At 58.0% G+C, this 22,610-nt stretch overlaps 2 protein-coding genes across 3 annotated transcripts in view; one reads left to right on the forward strand and one right to left on the reverse strand.

Annotated features, from left to right (window-relative positions):
- The window catches only part of Bcor (BCL6 corepressor), a 91,913-nt gene extending 81,921 nt beyond the window's left edge, over window positions 1-9,992 (reverse strand). The window contains exon 1 of one of the 2 annotated variants that reach the window (XM_047536222.1): window positions 9,893-9,992. The gene's annotated coding sequence lies outside the window, so the exon portion shown is untranslated. The other variant, XM_047536224.1, reaches the window with a different exon arrangement.
- Window positions 9,993-16,963: 6,971 nt separating this feature from the next.
- On the forward strand, window positions 16,964-22,265 carry LOC124971428 (uncharacterized). The gene is made up of 4 exons (XM_047535210.1): window positions 16,964-17,150; window positions 20,108-20,227; window positions 21,404-22,034; window positions 22,197-22,265. Exons 1-4 carry the CDS (start codon window positions 16,964-16,966, stop codon window positions 22,246-22,248), a joined length of 990 nt encoding a protein of 329 aa, XP_047391166.1. The 3' UTR covers window positions 22,249-22,265.
- Window positions 22,266-22,610: the final 345 nt, after the last annotated feature.

Consider the following 22,610-nt stretch of genomic DNA (forward strand, 5'->3'; position numbering starts at 1 on the left):
ATACCATTCACTGTCAAAAGCATTGGTAAGTGTGTGTTAAATAATTATGTGCAGAATGGACACATAGTCCTTTTTCTCTTTAGTTAATAGGCCCCTTATCTAATTTATGTTCCTGTGTGCAGCTCAATGACTTTGAGCAAAGTTGAGGAAGAAGAAAACAATATTTTTTAAAAAAGAGATAGGGGCTTGCCAGACACTGTGGCACACACCCGTAATTCCAGAGACTCAGGAGGCTGAGGCAGGAGGATTGCAAGTTTGAGGCCAGTCTCAGCAACTTAGCAAGGTACTAACCAACTGAGAGAGACTCTGTTTCAAAACTTAAAAAATAGGGCTGGGGAGATAGCTCAGTTGGTAGAGTGCTTGCCTTGCAAGCGTGAGGCCCTGGGTTCGATCCCCAGCACCGCCAAAAAAACAAAACAAAACAAAACAAACTTAAAAAATAAAAAGGGGCCAGGCATGGTGGTGCACGCCTGTAATCCCAGCAGCTCTGGAGGCTGAGGCAGGAGGATTGTGAGTTCAAAGCCAGCCTCAGCAAAAGTGAGGCCCTAAGCAACTCGGTGAGACCCTGTCTCTAAATAAAATACAAAATAGGGCTGGGGAGGTAGCTCAGTGGTTGAGGGTCCCTGAGTTCAATCCCCATACCCCAAAATAAAATAAAATTAAAAATAAATAAATAAATAAAAAGGGTAGGGGATGTGGCTCAGGGGTAAAGCACCCCTGGGTTGAATCCGCAGTAACAAAAGGGAAACAAAAAAAGAAACAGACAGAGAGATGGGGTCTCACCCCAGTGACACAGGAGGCCAAGGCAGGTCAATCACCGGTTCAAGGTCATCCTGGGCAACTTAGCAAGACGTGGTCTCAAAATAAAAATAAAAAGAGCTGCGGATATAGCTCAGTGGTCGAGGGCCCCTGGGTTCAACCCCAGTAATGCTCACCAAAAAGGACACAGGACTTCCCCACGTTCCCCAGCTTGGCTCCCAGTCCTGAGCTCAAGCCGTCCTCTTCAGCCACCAACTAGGAGGGCCACCTCACCCGGCTAGCAGAAACCACTTCGTGGAAAAAGCTCTACCGTTGGGAGCCAGGGCATGTCGCATCTGATCGAGGATGACTTCTTCTTCCCCAAGGAGCCACTCATGGTTGGGGGCCCTGAGAAACCACAGTAGGTCTCCCAAACAGTGACGGTGACGAACCCAGTCACTGCCATCCAGCACAACCGTGCTAGCTACAGCTGAACTGTAACGGTATCAGGGGGCTGTCCTCAACCTCAGGAGGTCTCCTCTCCATGTGTCAGTGCACTGTGGGGGGAGGTGTCTTCAAGGGGACTTAGGTGGCTTCCAAGAACTGTCAGGATGTTTGACTCTTTGGCATTGTGCTGGCATCGCACGTTAATTAAATTATATGGCGGAAACACCACAATGTCAAGGTCAGGTATTACAGCCGTCAAAGCCTAACATTAGGCGCAGTATTTTATAGCATGCAGCAAAGTATACCTTTAAACAAATTCCTCTATCTTGCCCAGGCCTTTTAAGATATCTGACAATTCCTACAGGAAGTGCGTCAGGAACAACTTGCACAAGACCTTCTCTGGCTGGCCTGGCAATGGGAAGCCGCATCCCCAGGCCGATTTTCTATTTTATTTAGAGACAAGGTCTCGCTGAGTTGCCTAGGGCCTCACTAAGTTGCTGAGGCTGGCCTCGAACTTGCAATCCTCCAGCCTCAGCCTCCTGAGCCACTGGGATGACAGGTGTGCACAACCACGCCCCAAGATTGGGAGGTTCTTGAGGTCACACCTGCTTGCTCTGTCTGACCCCTGACTTTTGTGACCTTGGGCCTTTGTGGCCAGGCTTCACTCTGAGGGACAACGTTCTTCCCAGGTCTGTGTGCCAAGCAGCTGTCTCCTAGGATGCTAGCCAGGCTGGAAAGTGGGCGGGGGGACCTTCACCTCCAGATGTCTTCTCTTTTTGCCGCGCTCCGCCTAGAACTCAGGGCCCGTGCATGTTGAGCATACTCTGTCACTGCACTACATCTCCAGCCCCATCCAAATGCTGGAAATAATCACAGAGCACAGCTCGGGCTGCGTTCTAGCCCCAGCACTGCGGGTTCAGGGCAGGGCGTGAAAGCACAACCAGAAAATCCAGAAGCGTGTGGAAACAGTTCCCAGAATCCCCTGCCACTTACATGCTGCACAGGGGCAAGCCACGCTGCCTGAGTTTGTCTGGCTCTCGCCGCTACCAAGGAAAACTCCAAAGCCATGAACTCAACACCAAAGGACCCTGTGCAATCGCCAAGGCGAGGGTGATACCAAACACGTTGCAGTCTCAAGTCTCCCCAACTCCTAATACGCACTTTCTGTATGCCAGGTACTATTTTAAGTACTTGATATCTTCCAACTAAGTTAATCTTCCCAAAATTCATAAAAGGGGCTACATTTTTTTTGGGGGGGTGCCAGGGATCGAACCCAGGGGTGCTTAGCAACTAAGCCACATCCCCAGACCTTTTTATTTTTTATTTTGAGACAAGGTCTTGCTAAGTTGCTTAAGGCCTCGCTAAATTGCTGAGGCTGGCCTTGAACTTTTGATCCTCCTGTCTCAGCCTCCCCAGCTGCTGAGACCACAGGTGTGAGTCACCACACTCAGCTGGGGTTCCATCATTACTGCCACACCAGATGGCAAAGCGGGAGGCTGAGAGTAACTGCCTAGGGTCACACAGCTAGTCAAGTGGCAGAGGTAGGTTTTGAACCCAGGCAGTCTGATTCCTCACACTAAATACCATGTAGTCCGCTACTGAATCCTGCAAGCTTTTGCTGAATGCCTGCTACACACAAAGCACATGGATATAAAGTGCCGGGGGCCGGGAGGGAGGGTGACAAACAGCAAGCACCGTATCTGTGAGGGCAAAGTATTCCTAAGTAACATTTTAAGATAAAGTTAAACTAATTCAGATCTTTGAGGGGGTTTTGAATCCTTTCCAAGGGTAGGCGTGTCAAATAAATATAGTGCTTTTGGAAATCTGCCTTCGAATATGGGTGTTCATTGTACTGTTCTTCAACTTTTCTGTGGGCTTGGGTGTTTTCAAGATAAAAATTGAAAAAAAAATTAAAGAATCAACCTTAGCCGGGTGTGGTGGCGCACGCCTGTAATCCCAGCAGCTCAGGAGGCTGAGGCAGGAGGATCGCCAGTTCAAAGCCAGCCTCAGCAACTTAGCGAGGCCCTAAGCAACTCAGTGAGAACCTGTTGCTGAATAAAATACAAAACAGGACTGGGGATGTGGCTCAGTGGTCGAGTGCCCCTGAGTTCAATCCCAGTAACAACAACAAGGGGGGGGAAGAAAAGAATGAACCTTAGTAGACTATCTCAGGCAGGGTAAGCAAGTCACTCAGAGCAGTGGTTGCTTGCAGAGTGACAAATGGAGTGACAGGGGAGGCCTACTCTTCCCTAGCACGCTTTGATATCCTTAGGATTTTTTGCCTCTCGCAGGTGTTACCTATAGCAGCTGCCATCAGCGTGCCTTAGTCATCTGGCTCCTTGGGGAGGAAAGGACCCCCCCCACCCCGAGTCCCCAGTCAGCAGGTCAGGCAACTGCTTGCTGCGACGAGTTTGAGGGAGTTGTCGGTGATCCTGTTTTAAAGAGGCACGTGGGTAGAAACACACCACTAGACCTTTTGGCTTTAAAAATACAATCCTAGGGCTGGGGATGGAGCTCAGTGGTGGAGCGCTTGCCTGTCATCTAGAAGGCCCTGGGTTCATCCGCAGCATCAGGGACACACAACTAATAATAAACGCAGATTCTTAGCTGGGCACAGTGGTTTGCTCCTGAAGTCCCAGCTCCTTGGGAGGCTGAGGTAGGAGGACTGTTAGACCCCGGGAGTTTGAAGGCAGCCTGGGCACACAAGGAAACCTTGTCTCCAAACGCGCGCGCGCGCACACACACACACACACACACACGCCTGAGGAATAAATACCAAGGCCCGACTTTGGCCTTAGCATGAGCATGCTGAGGTTTTCGGTTCTGTGGGATCTCTCTCTCTCTCTCTCTCTCTCTCTCTCTCTCCAGGAACACTGCAATATTCTCTAAGGAACAGCCTGGATCCTGCTAATCCAGGGTGTCCTCCAGGTACCCCCAGCAGCTGCGGCACAGTGCAGGACAGACAAGAGGCAGCTGACCAAAAGCTTTCTGAATGGATGACTGAGCCATGCCAACCATCCATGAAGATCCACAGGGCCTCTTTGTAGGCGTCGGTGGCTTTGTGGGCATGGATGGCTTATGATAAGTGAGTGGCACTTCCCAGCCTCCACACGCAGAATGTGATCATAGTTTCATGGTGCACCAACATAGTGCCAGACATGTGGCACACGCCTGCCATCCGCACAACTCGGGAGGCTGAGGCAGGAGGATCGCGAGTTCAAAGCCAGCCTCAGCAACTTAGCGAGACCCTAAGCAACTCGGTGAGTCCCTGTCTCTAAATAAAATACAAAATAGGGCTGGGGAGGTGGCTCAGTAGCTGAGTGCCCCTGAGTTCCATCCCTGGTCCCCCCCCAAAATAAAATAAAAAAGGGCTGAGGATGTGGCTCACGGGTAACTACCCAGGTTTCAATCCCTGGTACCCCCAAATTAAAAATAAAATAAAAAAATAAAGGGCTGGGGCTGCACGTCAGTGGCACAGTGCTCGCCTGGCGTGGGAAAGGTCCTGGGTTCCATCCCCGTTGCTGCCAAAAAGAAAAAAAGTGACTCAGTGTTCATAATCACCCAATATGGCTGTTCAAGTCCCACGCCCACCAGGCCACTGAGGAGCTGAGGGGAATCCCCTCAGCCTGGTGGCAGCTCGGAAGCTCGGGGCGAAGGGATCTGGAAGATCATTCGTGGGCTCTCAGTACTAAGGATTCACCTGCACTTGACCAGGGAGGGGCAGCAGGGCTTCCGGGGCCTTGGGCTAGCTGGTGGGGGGTGTGCCCAGGTTTGGGGGACGATGGGGCCGAGCAGTGGGCTGCAGAGGGCACGCTGCCAGCAGCGGCTGGCCCGGAGCCAGGAAGTCTGACTGAACTTGGGCCAGCCTGTTGGCCCACAGACTGCGTAAGCTGAACGGCTGCAGCCCTCCTTGGCCTCTTTGTTTCCCGTTAATGTTTAGGAATGTGCTTTGAAGGTTCCAGCGTGTTTCGCCTCTGCTTAGGGAGACCAAGAGCACAGGCTGGGCTCGGGCCAGATGGCTTGAGGGAGGGCACCTGTGATCACACTGAGCGCCCCCGTGGGGCAGGTGGAATCCGGGGGCGCAGAGCGGGGGGCGCGTTAGCCAGCCGCCTTCTCTGCTGGGAGACTGGCTGGCAGTGCTGAGCCTTGGAGACTCTCAGGTTTGTTTTGTTAAGGGAAGCGGTATTCCCTCACCAGCTTCCCCAGAGAGCCTGCATCTGCCCGGGAGCTCCGGGGCTAAGCTCCACTCTTCTGTTTGTCCAGGGCAAGACAGAACTGCAGTGTGTATTCTGGCTAGAAGTTGCCTCCTTAATTTGCATCAGAATAATCTTCCTGGCCTGCCTTGGAAAACAGAGTCAGGCCTTCCAAAGCGAGAGGGAAGGAAGGACCCTAGCCCAGATGGCCTCTCCCACCGTCCTGGGAGAACCACCTCGAAGGTCCAGGCACTTGGCCCAAGCCTGGCCCCTGCAGCAGGGTCCCCGGCTGCAGGCTGCCTCCTGTGAACCCAGCTCTAGGCTGCGGGTGAAAGTGGAGCCCTGGAGTGGATGGCTTCTTGCTCCCCATCCCCAGTCTTCTTGTCCACTGTCCTTTAGGGCCTTTGTTACCAGGCACATAAAAGGACAGTCTCCCTGCTCAGGTCTTGGAGGGTTCATAGCACTTGTGACCCCATATTGCCCAACATCAGCATCAGACCTTGCAAGTGCTTAATAAATTCTAAATGACCAAACACCAGTCCTCTTAAGCCACCGAGAGCACCCTCGTTCTTTCTCGAGCCATAAGTCACTTTCCTCCTGACTGCTGAACTGCGTGCGCTCTGGATTCTGGTCTCACCTTGGCCGCTACCATACCACCCTGAGCCACAGCTCCCCCGCTCTGAACCAATTCCCTCCACTGGGCTAAAGGGGGACTCAATCAGGACCCCAGTGTCTCTTCCATGAGCTCCGTACATGCTCTTATTTGCTGGCTGTCACTGCCCCCAGGTAGGGTCATTTCAATCCTCGCCTGGGCCCACGTCCTAATGGGGACCCTGGTCTTCTGCCGGTTCTCTCCTGTGCCTCCACGGTCTGTTTAGCTTCACAACACACACCTAGTCCTTGGGCTCTTGACACATCTGTTCCTTTCTGTCCCCACAGCCATTTATACAGCTCGAGCTTCTGCGTGCGACGGGTCCATGGTACATGAGCAATAACTCCAATGCCACAGGGGCACCTGGGTCATTTTTCTGCAGCCAGCATTGTCTGTTTGGAGCAAGGATGGACCTCCCTCCTGTCGGGCAGTGACACAGGCCCCGTTTAGATATGTGTGGGCTATAGGTTGCTTTTTGTCCCCTGATTACCATTTCTCCTTGATTTCAGCACCAGCTTTGCGGTGCCCTCCAAGGCTCTGCTGAGGGGCAAGGAAGTGTGATCACAGGGACCCCTCCCTCCTCTCTTGCAGAAGTCACTTTCTCTGCCTAGGTAATGACTGCCTTTTCCTCCCAGGTTCCTCTCAGCCTACGTCTGCACATGGCCCTGGATAGAGTTTAATTAGGCACCAGGCACCCAGGGGCGAAAACCAACGACCCCTCTCGGGTTGAGCAAATGGGGCCCAGGCCCAACGTGGGAGCCTGGAGCCAGCCTCCCCCGCCTGGTAAGTGACAGCAGGTAGAGGAGGTTGTCCCTTCTCAGCTAATGATCGCCTTAGGCGCCAAGTGATGGAAAATCCAGGCGGGCTGGCGAGCTGCAGGGCGCAGCCAGGGACAATTGTAAGGACCAGTTTAACACGGCTGCGGGAGGGATGGCAGAAGGAACGCTGTGTGCGTGTGTGTACGTGCGTGTGAGGCTCCCCGCCACCTCTGCCTGGCTCTTCCTCTCTTTTGGTTTTCTGTTTCTAGCCCACGCGAGTTGAAATTAGAAAGGTCTTTGGATTCATTTATTTGTTTTAATAAAGGCAGCATTTGAAAGCAGCGCATTTGGCACAATTGAGTGTTGAACTAAACACCAAGCCAACTAAATGTGTTAGGGAAATGAAAAGTCAGTTTATAAGAAACATGTAATTAACGCGTTCTGTGACTTCCCTAAGCCTTTGTCTGTCGCAGGACAAGACAGAAGAACCAGAGTCAACTTTAATAAAATGAAAGATGGTATGGAGGCAAAGGGGAAGGAAAAAGTTTGAAGGGAGAGACAAAGGCCGAGGAGCGTGGATTCTTGGGTTATCATAAATACGTTAAAAATTAAATCTTTTGTTTCCTTAATGTTTAGTCAACAGCCATTTTCTCCTTCCCAACAGAAGGCTCTAGTCTGCACTGTACCTGTTAACAGCGACAGAAGCTGAGACCTGGAAGGGGAGGGGGAGGCGGTTCAAGGCACCCGCAGGAGATGCTCGGGAGTTTCAGGAGGCTGATAAATCCAGGCTAATGGAAATTACTATTGCACAACACAGGAGTCTTCGCGTGGCCTGACTTCCAATACACTGTTCCCCTCCTCACCCCTCGGAGAAAGTGAAATAAGACATTAGACTTTCAATAATCTCATATGGTGATGATCAATCAAAACCCAGAGGAGAAGGCCAATTTATAGAAATCGTATCTGCTTCACTGGGCGGCTGGAACCAGGAGGTGAAAAGAACACTGTGCTTGCCTTTGATGTGTGAAGTTGCCCCAAAATGACAAACGCAGAAACACACTGCCTCACACATGAGGTCTTTTCAAAGAGAAGAGGGTGCTCGGCAGGCCTGCGCTGGGCAGATCACTGTAGGGACCTGCCGAAAGGCGAGAGCACATGTTTAGGCCACATCAAAGCCATTTCTTTCTATTATCTGTTGGCTATTGAAAGTTGGAGATGCCATCTTTCTTATTTGTTTTATTACCAAGGAAGTTTATTGACTGAATTAACTTTTAATGGACCCTCTACTTTGTTCAGCAGAGTTGGCTCTTAAGACTCGGGCCTTTTTAGCCAGGACCCCTCGAGCTTTGTGATCGCCTGTCTTTGTGACACCCGCCCCCCAGGCACACACCCGCATCCCAGTCCTGTCTGTTAACTCCTTGCCTGCTGGTGTCTTTTTTCTGTAGCTACTAATCACCTCCTTTTGATCACTGCCAAGTTCTCAGGTTGAAAGAGGGAGAAAGGACCTCTTGACCATTCTGGCTGGCTTTCCACATGAGCCTGAAAATGTCGACAAATTTGAAACATCTGCCGGGCTGCCCTGGCCTGATTGCTAAAATATGCCGACCTCGAGCCCCCTCCCCCCGCCCCTTTTAATCTGTTTCATATTCACAAATTAAGCATTTAGTCTGGGTAATAAATCAGGGCGGTTTACGAGGCTCACACGAGACAAACAAGCGAGAAGGGCGCAACACAAGCCCCTGGAAGCGGAGAGCACGGAGCTGCCAGGAGGCGGGAGCTCCACGCGCGGGAACGCGGAGAGCAGTCCTGGCGCGCCCCAACACGCAGTCGGCACCCACACTTTGGCCGGTCCGGGAGCCGGGCGGGTGGAGGGTGCCGAGGAGCCGCCGCAGCCTGAACCCACACCCCTCAAGCCTTCCGCGAGAACCCGCGGCACCCGGCCCGCCCCAGCTCTGGGCAACTCGGCGCCCCCGCCCCGCCTGGGAGCTGCCGCCGGCGAAGGCGACAACCTCACCCGGCACACACCCTGTGGTGGGCCCATTAAGCCTCTCCCTGCAGAGAAGGCTGGGTCCCCTCCCCCACCTCTCCCATCCGGCTGGGCTCAGCCTCAAAGATCCAAAGGCCCACACTCACCGGAGAAGCAAAAGATCCCCCTCCACATCCACGTGTGACCTCCACTAAGCCTGGGCGCTACCCTCTCCGCGCCCCAGTCTCTCGGCGCTGCCTCCTCCCAGGTTTCCGTCCCAGCAGCCACAATGCTACTTTCAGATTCAGACTGGGGGCGGGAGGCTCCTTTAGAGTGATCAGGGCTCACAACCGACTTGGGGAGAGGAGCGAAGGCACACACAGGGCCAGGCCCCCGCTGCAGAAACCCCGGCCCAGGCTTTACTGTCCACCCAAACTCTGGGGGCTCCAATCTGTGCGTTTCCCGCCCTCCCCTGAGCATCCGAGAGAGGCGGACCTGGACCAGTGATCTCGGGTCAGTCCCGGCCCAGGCCCGTGGGAGCTCTCCGAGGGGAGGGTGGCTTTAGGGTCACCTCGACTGGGCCTCTGTCGCCCTGCTATGCTCAAGTTCCCTATCGACTGCTGTCCTCCACGCTATCGTGGGACGCGGCCGCGGCGAAGACCGGCGGGAAATCGGGAAGCTTGAACATGCAGCCTAACCCGGACGCAGGGGGAGGTGTAGGAACAATCCTCCAACCCGCAACACAGTGCACACGTCGTCCTTCCTCTTCCCCTAGCACACATTCCGACTGCGAAAGCCATTACCGCCGGCGCGCGAGAGACTTTTTAAATATTTACAGCCCGCTCTCCGCACGGTAGCCTGATCCATCTTGTGGGCGCGGAGGCGGGGCGCGGGGCTCCGCTCAGGCGGAGGCGCGGAGCCCGGGCGGGGGGGTGCCGGCCGCCACCCCCGCGGCCCCCGGGTCCTCCCGGAGCCCCCACCTCGTCCCCCCCAGGTGGGGAGGAGACCCGAGACTGCGCGCAGCGCGCCCGGGGCCCTGCCAGGGCCGGAGCGGGCGGGGGACAGAGTCCTGGAGGAGGGAGGGAGGGCCGGGAGGCTGATTTAAAGGTTCTCACCGGGAAGCGAGCGAGGCACAGACCTGAGAGCCGCTGCACGGTGAAATCCGAGGAGCTCTCTTGGCGAGGAGGGGCTGTCAGAGGCCATTTATCTCTCGCCAGAGTGGAGGCTCGGCTCCCACACCGCCCGCGAGTAACAATGGCAGCGAGCAGCAGCTCTGCACGCGCTTCAGTGCATGAATGGATTGCGGAAGATGCCTGCGCTCCGCTCCGCTCCGCGGCTCCCGGAGCGCCCCCTCCCCGCCCGCGCCCCCGCCCCCGCCCCGCGGCCTCCTCGGCCCTGGCGGCCGCCTCGCGCCTCGGGCTTCGCGAGCTGGGCCCCGCGGCGGGGTCCCTCTCCCCCGGGTCCCCCGCCGCCCCCCCCCCCGCCGCCGTTCCCAGGGCCTTGGCACCTCGCCATCGAGTGTCATTAGGGGCTGAAACTTGACACTAGCCTTCCCGGCCTCCCCGACGCAGACACCCCCGCCGGCCCGCTCCCTCTTTCGCTCCCCTCGCCCCTCGCGGCAAGTTTACTTTCAAGGAGTTGGACCGTGTTTCCGCCGCACAGGCCAAAGGCGTGCGGGCTCCGGGAAGGGGGCCGGCCGGGAAGGGTGTCTTTCTTCACTTGCCCGGCTGCCTCGGGTGTTCGCAGGTCCCCGCCAGCTCTCCGCCGGGGCACCCGAGGCCGGCGCCCCCTCCCTGTGGCGGCCGATCCACCGAGTCCCTGGGTTTGGCAGAGGCACACGCACTCCGGGCACTCCCACCCGGCCCACGGGTCCCGCCAACTTTCGGGTCGGCGGCGGAACCGCGTGCCCAAATTCTCCTGGGCGGCTGACAATCTCGAGACTTGACAGCGCCGCAGACCGCGAGGTCAGGCGAAGTGTGCCCCCTCAACTTACACAGGTTTCAGAAAGTCCCCTCCCGTCTCGGCCTAGGGCCGGGAGCAGTGGGGAGCGCAGTGAGATGTATCCCCGAGCCCTCTTGGGTTTGCTTGGCTGGACTTAAACCTGGGGGATGTTTCTGTCCCGGGGATCCCCGAGTCCCACAGGTATCAGCTGGGGGATGGGGAGCGCAAGAAGCGGACACCCGCAGCGACCCTAAGGCGATGTCAAGTAGCCCGCGGGGAAGAGGCTGAGCCGAGCCCAGGTTGCGGGAAGAAGCCACACGTGCGCAAAGGCACACTCGGGGCGGCAGAGACAGAGCGCGACCCGCCGACCCGGGAGACTGGCGAGGGCAGGCGAGAAGCTGGCAGCGAGACAAAGCGGGAGGAGAGAGCCAGGGAGGCTCAGCCGCAGACCCGGAAACGCAGGCAGCAGCGAGCCGCCCAAGTCCCGCGCGGAGGCGTGCGCAGCCAGGCCCTGCCTGGCACACCCCCATCGCGCGCCTAGGGACATGGACAGGGGCTCTCCACACGGCCTGCTGCCAAAGCTGGTCTCGGTCGGGCCTGGGCGGACCAGGCGTGTCTACTCGGGCCTTCCCAGCAGATGGCGGGGTCCCTGGGGCGGACCCCTCTGGTCCCCGCCCTTCCCTGAGTCCCGGACAAAGGTTAAAGAAGCTGGGCACTTTCTCTAGGTACGAACACCGCCCAGAGAGCTAGTGTCTCCACTCTTGAGGCCTCGGGCAAGTGCTTATCTCACTAGGCGACTGTAGAAGGCCACCACCCTCCACGGAATTTCCACTTGAGCTTCCCGATGTCAGTACCCTTAGGGCCTCTACCTATTCCCTGACCTCGCCAGCCAGGAATCAGGCTTGACTTCCCGCAAGAACCAGAAGGGTAATAATACGGGAAGAGCCCCCCAGACTCAGGTTCTGGGTGACTCCCCCTACCACCTGCATACTGGGCCCATAGGTGCCCCGTCTCTGCTCCCTCCCCCGCCCCACTGCCCACTCTGCACCCCCAATGAAGCCAAGCATTTGCCTGGGGCCTTTGCACCCTTTGCCTGGCTTTGCACCCACACGTGCGCGTTTGCGGGCACACAGACACTCAGTTGTTCTCACCCTTCCTGTCTTCCTGCTGAGTCCTCTAAACCTGACTGCCTCGCCCCAGTGCAGAGTGTTCAGGAGCACAGAGCCTGGCAGGACAAGCAGGTGACCAAGCGAGTGAAGGACTCGGGCCCTCAGTGCAGAATGGGCTCCAGTCTGAGAGAGAAGGCAGTCTAGAGACAGCCTGCAGGAGAGAGGAGCATAAAGGGAAATCCAGCACTAATCCCTCGGCCTGCCTACGTGGGGCCTGACAGTTGACAAAAGCCTTTTCCCTGAATATTATCTCATGTGCACCAGCCTCACTGCCAAGCTGTGGGGGAGGTAGAGCAGATAGCATTACCCCCAAGGCAGAGGAGGGAAACAGGCCCAGAAAGGTTAAGAGAGGTCTGTACTAAGGCCACACCGCTAAGCTGGTAAAGGAGGCCAGAGGCCTGGGGTTTCCTGCCCGAAGTTCACTTTCCTGTTCGGTACTCGTGTGTGTGCATGTCTGGGTGAGTATGTGCGTGGAGGGGAAGGGGGCCTGCCGGACAGGAATGAACAGTCCAGTTAGGGAAGTCCAGGAAGGAAGGACACAGCCCCACACCTCTTCCTCTTCCCGGGCCTCACGCAGCAGCCTGGGGCTGGCCCTGCTCCGCCTGCCCAGGGCGGGGGCGCTGAGCGTGCCTGCCTGTGCCTCGAGCGGTGGCTGTTGCAAAGGTCCTGTGTCCTCCTTGGGAGGCCCAGCTCTTCTCAGCCCTCCTCTCAGCCTGTCATCCCCGCCCCCCAGCCTGGGCTGCAGGATGCCTTGCGTCCAACTGTGGTTTCCGAGCAATAAAACAACTATTAAAGTCTCAGGCACGGCTGGTGATTTGCATCACATCCTCTCGTGCATGGATTCAATATTTAATACACAATATTGAATACGGATATTAAAAATCAATAGCTGGGGACCCCTGGGGAGGCGGCACAGTGCGCTCCTGCTTCGGGAACACAACCAGCTCCTCTAAAAAGACAGGAACGGCAAGTTCAGCCAAGCTGAGCCCGGCGCCAGGGGAAGTGAGGAGTAGTGGATGCATCTCGGCTTCCTGATATGCTAACGGCACCATCCCTGAGTGTAAAGGGAAGTCAAAGGAATAGTATGCCCTTGGGCTTTACTAGTTGCACGATGGGGGTGGGTAGGGATGTAGGGTTTGTTTCCAAGCCGGCTATCAGCCAGGTGCATGGAGTTCGTTCTTTTGTTGCTGTTCACACTTTGGTTTGGTTCAGGTCTGGCTCGCATGCAGGCACCCAACTCTTCCCACTATGATGGCTCCTTCCCGGAGCCTCCCGCCGACATCCGTCACTGCAGCTTCATGGGGAGCCCTTGGCATAAGCTTTCGGGGGGACGGAGCAGGAATTCTGAAGGCTCAGGATATTCTTTGCATGGTAAAAGCAATGTGAATCCCTGAGTCGCAGGGACTTGTGAGGCACCACCAACCTTCAGGACAGAAACCTTGGGACCCGGTGATGGCTGGGGGTGGGGTGACACAAGGAAGGGGTCCAGAAGGAGGCTGGCACATGGAAGCACTCCTACTCCAGAGCCAGAATCCAGATTGTCTGTTAAACAGCCAGGAGATGAGCAAGCTCCCGGGATGCATAATTATCTTTTTTCAGGCCTGAAGAGGAACACAAATTACTCTCTTCATTATCAAAACACAGAAATATACTTTACCCTAAACAGAACAAGGCTTTTGCAGGGGTGAAGGAGGATAAACATCTTTCGGAGGAGTCTTTCTCTGCTACAGATAGAGGAATTGACAATAGGAGACACTCTTCGGTTATCTGATTGGAAGGGACTGGAGGACTTCAGATGCCACCCAAACTAGGTGCACTTGACCTACTGAAGTGCCATCCTAGATACCAAGTTATATTCATTTTATAGATTTCCTTTTTAATCATAGCTTAAATCAATATGGATCCGAGTGGGAAATCTTGCTCTGGTTATAAATAGATTGGAAGGACACCTCAGGAAAACCACATAGTAGTCATTTGGGTAAAAGAAGTGAATGAGATAGGTGTTGGGAAGCGACAGTTAATGAGCTGGTGGCCTCAGCTCTTTGTTCCCTAACAGTTGTCAGAGAACCATCAAAGGGAGGGAGGGATCAGGCACCCTTCTCAGAACTGGCTCAGGAAAAGCAGCCGCTCCCCGGCTGCAGCAGATCCCCTGCTGGTGGTTCATGTGTACCCAGCCCCCTGGGAGTTTGCCTGTGTGTATTTCAGTGCTTCCGGACTGGGGGTGCAGCTGCTTTTACAACATGGGCTCTGGGCCTGTGAAACCCACTGGCAAAAACTCTACACAGAGGGAAAGATGTCCTAAGGACAGGCTGGATAGAAGGCGACTGAATGACACCCTGTTCCCAAGGGTGTCAAAGGGCTTCACTTCCCATCTCTGCCTTGAGGTCAAGTGTGGCCTCTTCTAGACCTATGCAGACTGGACAGTTGGCATCCAGTACAAGGAATGGCTAAGGTAGGGGATGGCTAGTCCAGGGAGGAGGCTGGGGTGAGGGGAACCACCCCAAGTTGAGGGATGACCCAGCTTGGAGGGGGCTGCACCTCCACAACCTCCTGAGGTTGATAATCTCCTCAGACACACCTGGTACTTCAACCAAGAAGGAAAACAGACTCCCTGAGTTTGGGTGGGCTAGACCCAAGGTATAGGAGGGCTGTGCTCCTGGAGGGACCTACACACCAAGTCCCAACTGTCCAAGTGTGGACAGGGATAGGGGGCAGGGCAGGAGGGAGAGGGTGTCTTCCTGCCTCCCGCCACCCCACCATTCTGCAATGTTTTCCTGGAAGGAACTTAAGTTGCTAGCAGAGTTGTTCTTGGAGCCCCTCCGGACTGTCACCATCTCCTGGCGCAAGGCAGCGAAGACGTGGGCTTGCTGCCTGGAAGATCCCCTTGGGTAGGAACCAGGAGCCAGGATCCTGGGATCCTGGTGCGAAGCCTCCCAGTTCCACTACGACTCTAGCTCGCCTCTCACGCCCCGCACAAACACATCCCCCGGAACTGCTGGGGTGAATGTGGTGCCTGAGGCTAGGGTCAGCGGAGGGACTGTCCCCACCACCAACAAGTTGCCGGTCGAGATAACAGCTGTGTGGGGGGGAGGGGAGCCGCAGGCAGCCGCGACTGAACGGTTGCGATCTAGAAAATTCAACAAGAGGCCGCCGCGGTGGCGGCGGCTCCAATTAGCTGAGCCAACTGGGAAGGCAGAGAGCGAGGCGGCGGCCCTGCCGATCGTGCCCGGGGCGAGCAGGCGGGCGGGGGCGCGGGGCCTCGGAGCTGCCCGGGCGGCCCTCTGCCGGCCCCTCCCGCGGGCTCTCGGAGCGCGCCTGGTGTTTACACACTGTCCTTCCGACACGGGATCAAGTTTCAGGCCGCGCTGGAGGCGCCGGGGGCCGGCCACAGGCCGGGGAGAGGGGAAGAGCTGGAGCGGGATCTAAGGCAGCGCTGCGCCAACGGGAAGGCCCGGCGCGCGTGAGCAAGCTTGCGCAGCGGTCCCCCTCGGGGTGTGATGCGGGGAAGTTCGCCGGGCAGGGGGGCAGGGGCAGGTGGGAATCCAGAGGGAGCACACCTCTGAGTCGCAAGAGTGGAGTCCTGCGCTCGCTCCCGCCCGAGAACTCCCCTAAGAGGGGACGGGCGGTACGTTCAGAACCCAGGCGCGTCGACTGCCTCGAGCGTCCCTGGTGAACTCCTGCCCCTCCCCCCAGCTCGTTTGATACACTCCCCGATTCAGGCCATTGAGGGAAGCGGGGGGGGGGGGTCTGTGGGCTGGAGGAGGAACACGAGATCGGAGACCTCGAGCTTCCCCAAGTGCGCCCAGGACCCAGCGCTGCGGAGGCCTGGGGCCGAGTGCCGGAGGGCTCGCCGCTGCGCACCTCCTCTGAGCTGGCAGCCTGCGGGTGCCCCACGCTGTCAAACGTCGGCGAGTGAGCTTCCAGCTGCACAGGCACTGTAAACAGCCGCGTGCGCGCCCTCCCAGCCCGGGCTGGGAACCTCACCCAACACCCTGTCTCCTCTTTGGCTCCGGGGAGAGGCTTTTGTGGCCGAGCCTGGGGAAAGAGAGCCCCCACACACCCCGGCCACCTGGACCCCGAAGCGAATGTTCTGAACCTGCAGGGGTGCAGGGTGCTGTGGGGAGGAGAGAGTCAGCACTTGCTCCCTCCCCACTGAATGTCTGCTTTGTTCCGGAAAACAAGGGAAGCATTAGGCTGCTGCCCCCTGGGAAACACAAAACTTCTTTTTGAATCTGGGGAAGGGCGGTTGACTGCATTAGGGAGCTCCCGAGACAGACCGAGGCAGGGGAAAGCCAGAGGGAGGAAGGAGACAGGGAGATCTCCGAGAGAGGCCGACGGGCGGAGTGGGGGGGGGGGGGGCCTCAGGGTGACCCGGTCGAAGACCAGGGAACCTGACTCGGCGCGAAGGTGCTGCGCGAGTTCCAGCGAGCAGCCGGCCCGGCCAAGTGGCGCCTGCCCAGCCGGCGGTTGTGCCAGCTTCCTGCCCTGCCCAGGACCGCGGAGCAGTCGGGGACGCCGCCGCAGGCTGGCCCGGAATCGCAGGACGACAGCGTGGGGGAGGGGGACACGAGGCCGCAAGTAAACCCCAACTAGAGCGTTCTGCACACATCGCCCCCCAAGTGGGCCCGGACCCTGGGTCTGTAGGGCGTGGACTCTGGGTTTTCAACCTGGGGTGGGGGCAGAGAGCTCGCCAGCGCGAAGGGTGGGAGGACAGGCTACGATGTCTTTGATCTCATTTGATGATCGCCTGTCCGATCGGCTCCCATCCTGGCTCCGAGAGCCGAGGGTGCCAGGTCTGTGCTACCCTGGCTTGTATGAGCAGGCAAGTGGACCAGCGAAAGCAAATTTGCGATTGCTTCCCAGACTGCCACCCCTCACTTGGCCCTCCCCGCATCCAAGCAAGGGCAGAGCACCTAGGCTCTGCCCCACTCCCCCGTGGGGCGCTCCCCTCTGCCTCCCTCGGAAGCTCAGTCTGCGAGCGAGGGTTTTCCCCCTTTCCCCTGGGCTCGCAGGGTTTCTAACTTCCTCTAAACCTCCCTCCTCGCTCCGAAATGCCCCGAGGAGAGGAGCCGAGAGGAAGCACGCCGCTAGTGTGCGAAATGAAGACCATGTGTGAGGATGGCGGCATCAGAGTGCAGCCGCGGGGGAAGGGGGTGGCGAAGGCCCCCGCGCGGTCCGAGGCTTCGGGTCGCAGCAGCCAGCGCCTCTGCTCGGCGCTGGGGACGCGGAGCCGCAGCAAAACAGTGGAGGGGCTGGGCTGGCCTCGTGGCGGACGGCTGGGAGGAGGTGCGGGGGCTGCCGCGCCGTGGGGGGCGGGGGGCGGGGACGCAGCCCCGGCTTCCTGGGCCGCAGCTGCGACCAAGGGCGCAAGAGCAGATCGTGCTCCGCGGCGGCGGCGGCTCGGGCCCGCCGTGCTCGCAGCTGAGAATCAACAAAGGGAGGCGGCGGGCGAGCGGGGGAGGGGCGCCGCTGAGCGTTCGCTGGCTGCTGTGGAATAATAAAAAATAATTAATAATGATAATAAGAGAAAAATCCCTCGGCTTTCATGGCTCTGGGTTTCCGTGTGGCTGCAGCGGGAAGCGCGCTGTCCTTGAGGCGGCCTCTCTCGCCTGGCCTGCCCGCCCCTCCCCCTCCCTCGCCCCCTCCCCTCTCCGGGAACCGGGAAGAGAAAGGTCTGCAGCTGACAAATATTATCCATTCTCCCCATCGATCGCGGAGTGTACAGATGTGAGCGCTTGATGTGCCCGCGGAGCGGCGGATCCTCCCTGCTCGCTCGCTCTCGCCCAGGCTCCGCTCGCCGCCCCCCTCCTCCCCCTTTGTTCTCCTCCCCTTTCCCTCTCTTTAAATAGATTTCAGGGCGCTGCCTGTTGGAGAGCAGCTGGCGATCTCTCCCCAGAGAGGGAGCGAGCGCAGCCCGAGGTGCCCTGTCACCAGCCTCCCCTCCCCCACCTCGCCTTCCCGCTGCGAGGCCCCCCACCTTCCTCCAGTTTCCCAAACAGAAAACACCAAGAACACCCACGTCCACTGAGCCGCGAGTCTCTCCGAGCCTTTGCACCCCTTGCGCTGTCCCCGTGCTGTTCCTTGAGTCTGTGCGGGGAAAGGAGGGGTGCTCAGGGAGAGGACGCAGGGCCGAGGCAGAGGAGCCGAGGGTGGGGATCTTTCCCCCGCAGCAGCAGGGACGCAGCCCGGGTCACGCTAAGAGAGGGTACAGTTTACCCATTAGGGAAAGTCGGCGGAGGCGGTCCTTTTATTCCTCTTTTGCAGATGGCAGATTAAGCCGGCAGCGCCCGGCCTCAAAGGGGCCGGCCGCTCGGCAAAGGGTTAACCCGTCGGCCGGTAATCGCGGACACGCACACACACACTCACTCACTCACACACAGGAGCGCGCGCGCGGCGCGTCCTCCCCGCTCGCCTGAGCGCCCGCCTCGGCCCGCAGTGCACCCGGGGCTGGGGGAGTAGCTCCGGGGCGGGGGTCCGGGGGGAGGGGCGGGCTTAACCAGGCCTCTCTACTGAGCCGGGGCCACCTCGCCGTCTGTCACTTAAATGATTGTCCTCCGCTCCGCTCAGTGCGGTCAGTACGGGCTGTTAACAGGCAGTTGCAATCAGTTTCCGAAAGGTCAGCCAAGGTCCTCCGGCTCTCGCAGACGGAAGGCATTACGAAACCGCTTTTGTATCTGCAGGCACTTTAGAAAAAGAAGCGAGGAGGGGCGCACCGCGGCTTCGCTGCTGCTGCGAGCCAGGGCAGAGGGTCCGGCCGCGGGGTGGGGGCGGAGGCTGCACCCCGGTCGCCTGGCCCGGGCGGCTGGGAAATCACCGGCGGCGTGACCTGGGCCCTTCGGGTTTTGATGGGGAAGCAGGCAAGAGGGGGCGGGGGAAGTAGGCAGCGAGGGAAGGAGGAATGGGAGGAAGTGGGAGAGGCGTCCTGGTTCCCCTCCTAGCCCAGCCTGCGGCCCACACCGGGACCCGGCCAGGGGCGGCCGGCCTTGAGCTCTGGGAGACACCACTCGGACTACCAGACCCTCCAGACGCCGGGCAGTGGGGCGGAGGGTAGTGTGTGTGCGTGTCGGGGGGAGACCCTTGCACAGCGAGCGAGTCCCCGCGCGGTGTCTGAAGACGCGGCTGCCGCCGCCGCTAGAAGTCGTCCATCAGCAACCAGTCCAACCTGCCAGTGATAATGTGCGATCAACACCAAATCACCCCCGCCAGGCGCGATCCATCATCGCAGCGCGCCGCGGGCCCGCGTGAGGCTGACTCGCAGCTGGAGGGGGGGTGCCCAGAGTAGGAGGCGGTCGCCCAGCACGCGGGGACTCCGCGCACCTCGCTACCCCTCCTGGAGGCCTGCACCCTGTCGTTCATAACTACTCAAGTTCCTCAGCTTGCAGAGCGCAGACCCGGTGGCTCTGAGTTCCAGGTGCAGGTCACTCGGGAGCCCGCGCGTCCTTCGCGCCCTGTTATCCTGGTCACACCCTGTAAAGCCATCCCTTCCTTAGACCTACCCTGCCCGTCCCCTCCCCCTCCTCCGAGAAAGCGTGGCTGGCGGGAAATTAATATTTAATATCATGAAATTGATTAAAGGGCTGGAAGCCGGCGATAGGGTGGGGGGAAGGGTAGGGTCTCCGAGCGTAATTAAAGATCTGAGAGTCGTGGCCGCTCATTCTCGGCCCCGGCCGCACGTGGCCTTTGTGAAGCCGAGGTGGGGTCGGCCTGGGCTGCGCTGGGCCGGGTGGGCCGGGGCGGTGGGCATCACAGCGGAGGGAGGCTATCCGGGAAGTGGTGAGTAACCTTGGCGCATCTGGGGCTGCACAGGGAGCCGTCCCTCCAGTGTCTTCCAGTGTCGTGCGCCCCTCTCGACTACTTTAAGTTCGAGGGTCGGTTGCTGCAGCTCCTAGCTGCTTCTTCGGCGCATCGCCGTGACTGCTCGGGAGGCGCCAGCTCATCCCCTCTGCGGCTCCAGGACCCTCTAGGGCAGCTTCACTGTGGGTCCTGCTCCAAAACCGCCCCCGCATCCCCTGACGGGGTTTTCTGGCAGCACTTTGGGTGGGGGGAGTCAGGTTCACTCTTTTGTCCTACAACTTGGGGCTCCTGCCGGTTCTCTCCGGTCCAGGCCCCACCCCAGGCCCCTCAAGCCTGGGGCAGCTTAACTCGTTCAGCTGCGCTGCAGATGGGGCCTGCTGCTCCAGGCGGCTGTCTCCTGGGAGTCGTCACCGAACCAGCTCGGCCGGCCGCCTGTCGTGCCGTTTAAGGTTACTGCGCCTCCCGGGAGGGGTATCGGGTCTGGACAAGAGTGAAGGTGGGTGCAGCTGAGACTCCCGGGCCACCAGAGCTGGCACTAGGAGAGGAATTCGGTGTGCGCAAGGTCAACGGTAACCCGTTGGCACTGGCAACGGCTTAGAAATGGGATAGTTGGCACATGGGTGGGATGACCCCAGTTCACGGAGGCCTGGCTTCAAAGGGCTGTTTTGAACCTTTTCTTGGATACGATTAATTTTTTGGTGAACCACTCTGAAAGTACCAAGTGCACAGAGGGAAAGGAAACACATAAATACTTCCAGCAGCGTGTTTGGCCCTAATCAGCTAGGGGACTGCTAGGGCCCTCCGGGCTCCAGGTCCACTTGGGGGAAGGTCAGGACCACGGAGGATTAGACTCAGTCGTGGTTTGACTGCTGGGCTTGAACAAAGTGCCAGGGGCCTCCTTACACTGGGGCAGGAGAGAGGTAATTAAAACAGGGGTTGCTGAAGGAAGTAGTGGCTGAAGTGGCTGCTGCCATTGGTGGGTGGAGGAAGTGTTTTCCCTAAGAATAAGAAGCCGGTGCAAGTGTTATGCAGAATGGCTTTATTCCGCCAAAACAAAACCAAAAAGTTCACATTCAGCCTCATGCCGAGCTAATACGCAACATGCAAACTTTAGATAGAACGTTGAACCAGTGGGAAGAGTCAGCTCACAGTTTACAATGGATAATGGGGAAGCTTTTCTAGGTACTTCTCTGTTCCCAGCATTGTGATTCTACCTGCATCAGCTGTTCCCTGCGTGTGTGTGTGTGGGGGGGGAGGTGTTCTGACCTCCCAACCTGAGCCCAGCGAGAGATCACTCAAAACCACTGCATTCATCAATGCCATTTCTGGTCAATTGGACCCAAGGTTTCCTAGTCACCTAGGAGGAAGGCAGTCCAGCCTATTGATGTCAAATGTGAGCGGCCGATCACATTCTGTAGCCTTTACTGGATAGTGTAGATTTCACAACCAGATGTGCCCGATTTTCCAAGACGTTCCTGATTGCCAGAGCTCTGGGCCCTGTGTCTTAATAGGGCCTGAAGTCCTCCCTTGCGATCACTGGTATTGTGGAATTCTGCACCAAAGGTGTCCCAAGCTGGCAGAAATGGCTTGGGTGCGAGGCTTGCGCCCAGTTCTCTGTCCACCATGTCTAGCCCGGAAGCCATCCTCGCAGTCCTTACCCCATCCAGCGCCCGTCCCTACTTCCTGGTAACAGGAGTCTCGGGGTGTTGGGTGATAAAATATCCCTTTAAGACCCGTCCAAGTAGGGCGCTGGGCAGGGGACGTGGCTGGGGACGCGGCTGGACGGGGCTCTCGCGCTAGCTGCGGGCAAGGAGGAGCAGCTTCCAGCCTAAGGACACAGCGCGCGCGTCGACTCGCCGGGGACAGCCGCCGCCTCTCCCCCGGGCGCGGGCGGCCCGCGCGGCTGCGCGCCGGCCGCCATCTTGACCGGGCGGCGCGGGCGGCGCTGCCCCCGGCGGTGGGACCGTGGAGCCGCAGGCCGGGCCCCGGCGGCCGCGCGGACGTCCCCAGGCTGGCGGGGGGACGCGTGGGCCACCTCTTCCGCTCCCTCCGAAGCCCCCTCCCCGCCGCGGGCCACGCTGACCCCTGGCTGCGGACAGAGGCGCGGCCGCCCCAGGTGAAAGCGCGGCCTGCAGTCACCCCTCCCAGAATCGCCGGAGCGGGTTTTGATCCTGGGAAGGGTCCCCTTGTCCTCGGACTCCTGCCGTGGGCAACGTGTCATCACTCCGGGCGCACCCCGGAACTTGGGCTGCAGTCCCCGACTGCAACCTGCAGAGGCAGCTGCGGCGAGGGGGCCAGGCCTGCAGCACAGTCCCCGCCGGGCTGGGGCTTCCCGAGGCGCTCCCTCCGGACAGCAGAGGATCTGAAAGTTACCAGGTTTGAGGGTTCCGGATTGCAGCAGATTGTAACTTTATCTGTCCAGCTTTTAAAATTTAACATGCATTTATAGAGCGCTTGCTAAGGACACGGGACCTCCTTAGGACCTCGGCGGCTCCAAAAGTGCAAAAAAAAAAAATTTTTTTTTTTTTTTTTTTAAAGGGCTCCTCTGGCCCTCGATCGCTTTAGGAAGAAAGGCAGTCTTGGCAAGTGACTCAACACAAATAAAAGGCAAAGTGAGATGAACATAAATAAAAGACATGACTCCTGCAGTAAATACCTTGGGGAAGGGTTAATTATTTTTAAAATAACTATTTTTGAAAATGCAGAATCAGTTCCAGGAGTGGCGGGTCAAAATTTACTAACATTAGATAGTTCCAAGGTTCCAGGGAAGAGGAATCATTACTTCTGAAAGGCTGATGTTTAGGAAAAATGGTGAAAGTTTATTTAAACTAAGCAAAATACCACGAATCAGAAACTCTGGGTTCATTGCTCAGCTCCTGACATTAGCTGGGTGGTAGAAGTGCAGTTCCCCACCAAAACACGGTGCTCCGTTCAAAATCAGCAAAACTCCCA

This window comes from Sciurus carolinensis, chromosome X (genome assembly GCF_902686445.1).
Source record: "Sciurus carolinensis chromosome X, mSciCar1.2, whole genome shotgun sequence".
Taxonomy (NCBI): domain Eukaryota; kingdom Metazoa; phylum Chordata; class Mammalia; order Rodentia; family Sciuridae; genus Sciurus; species Sciurus carolinensis.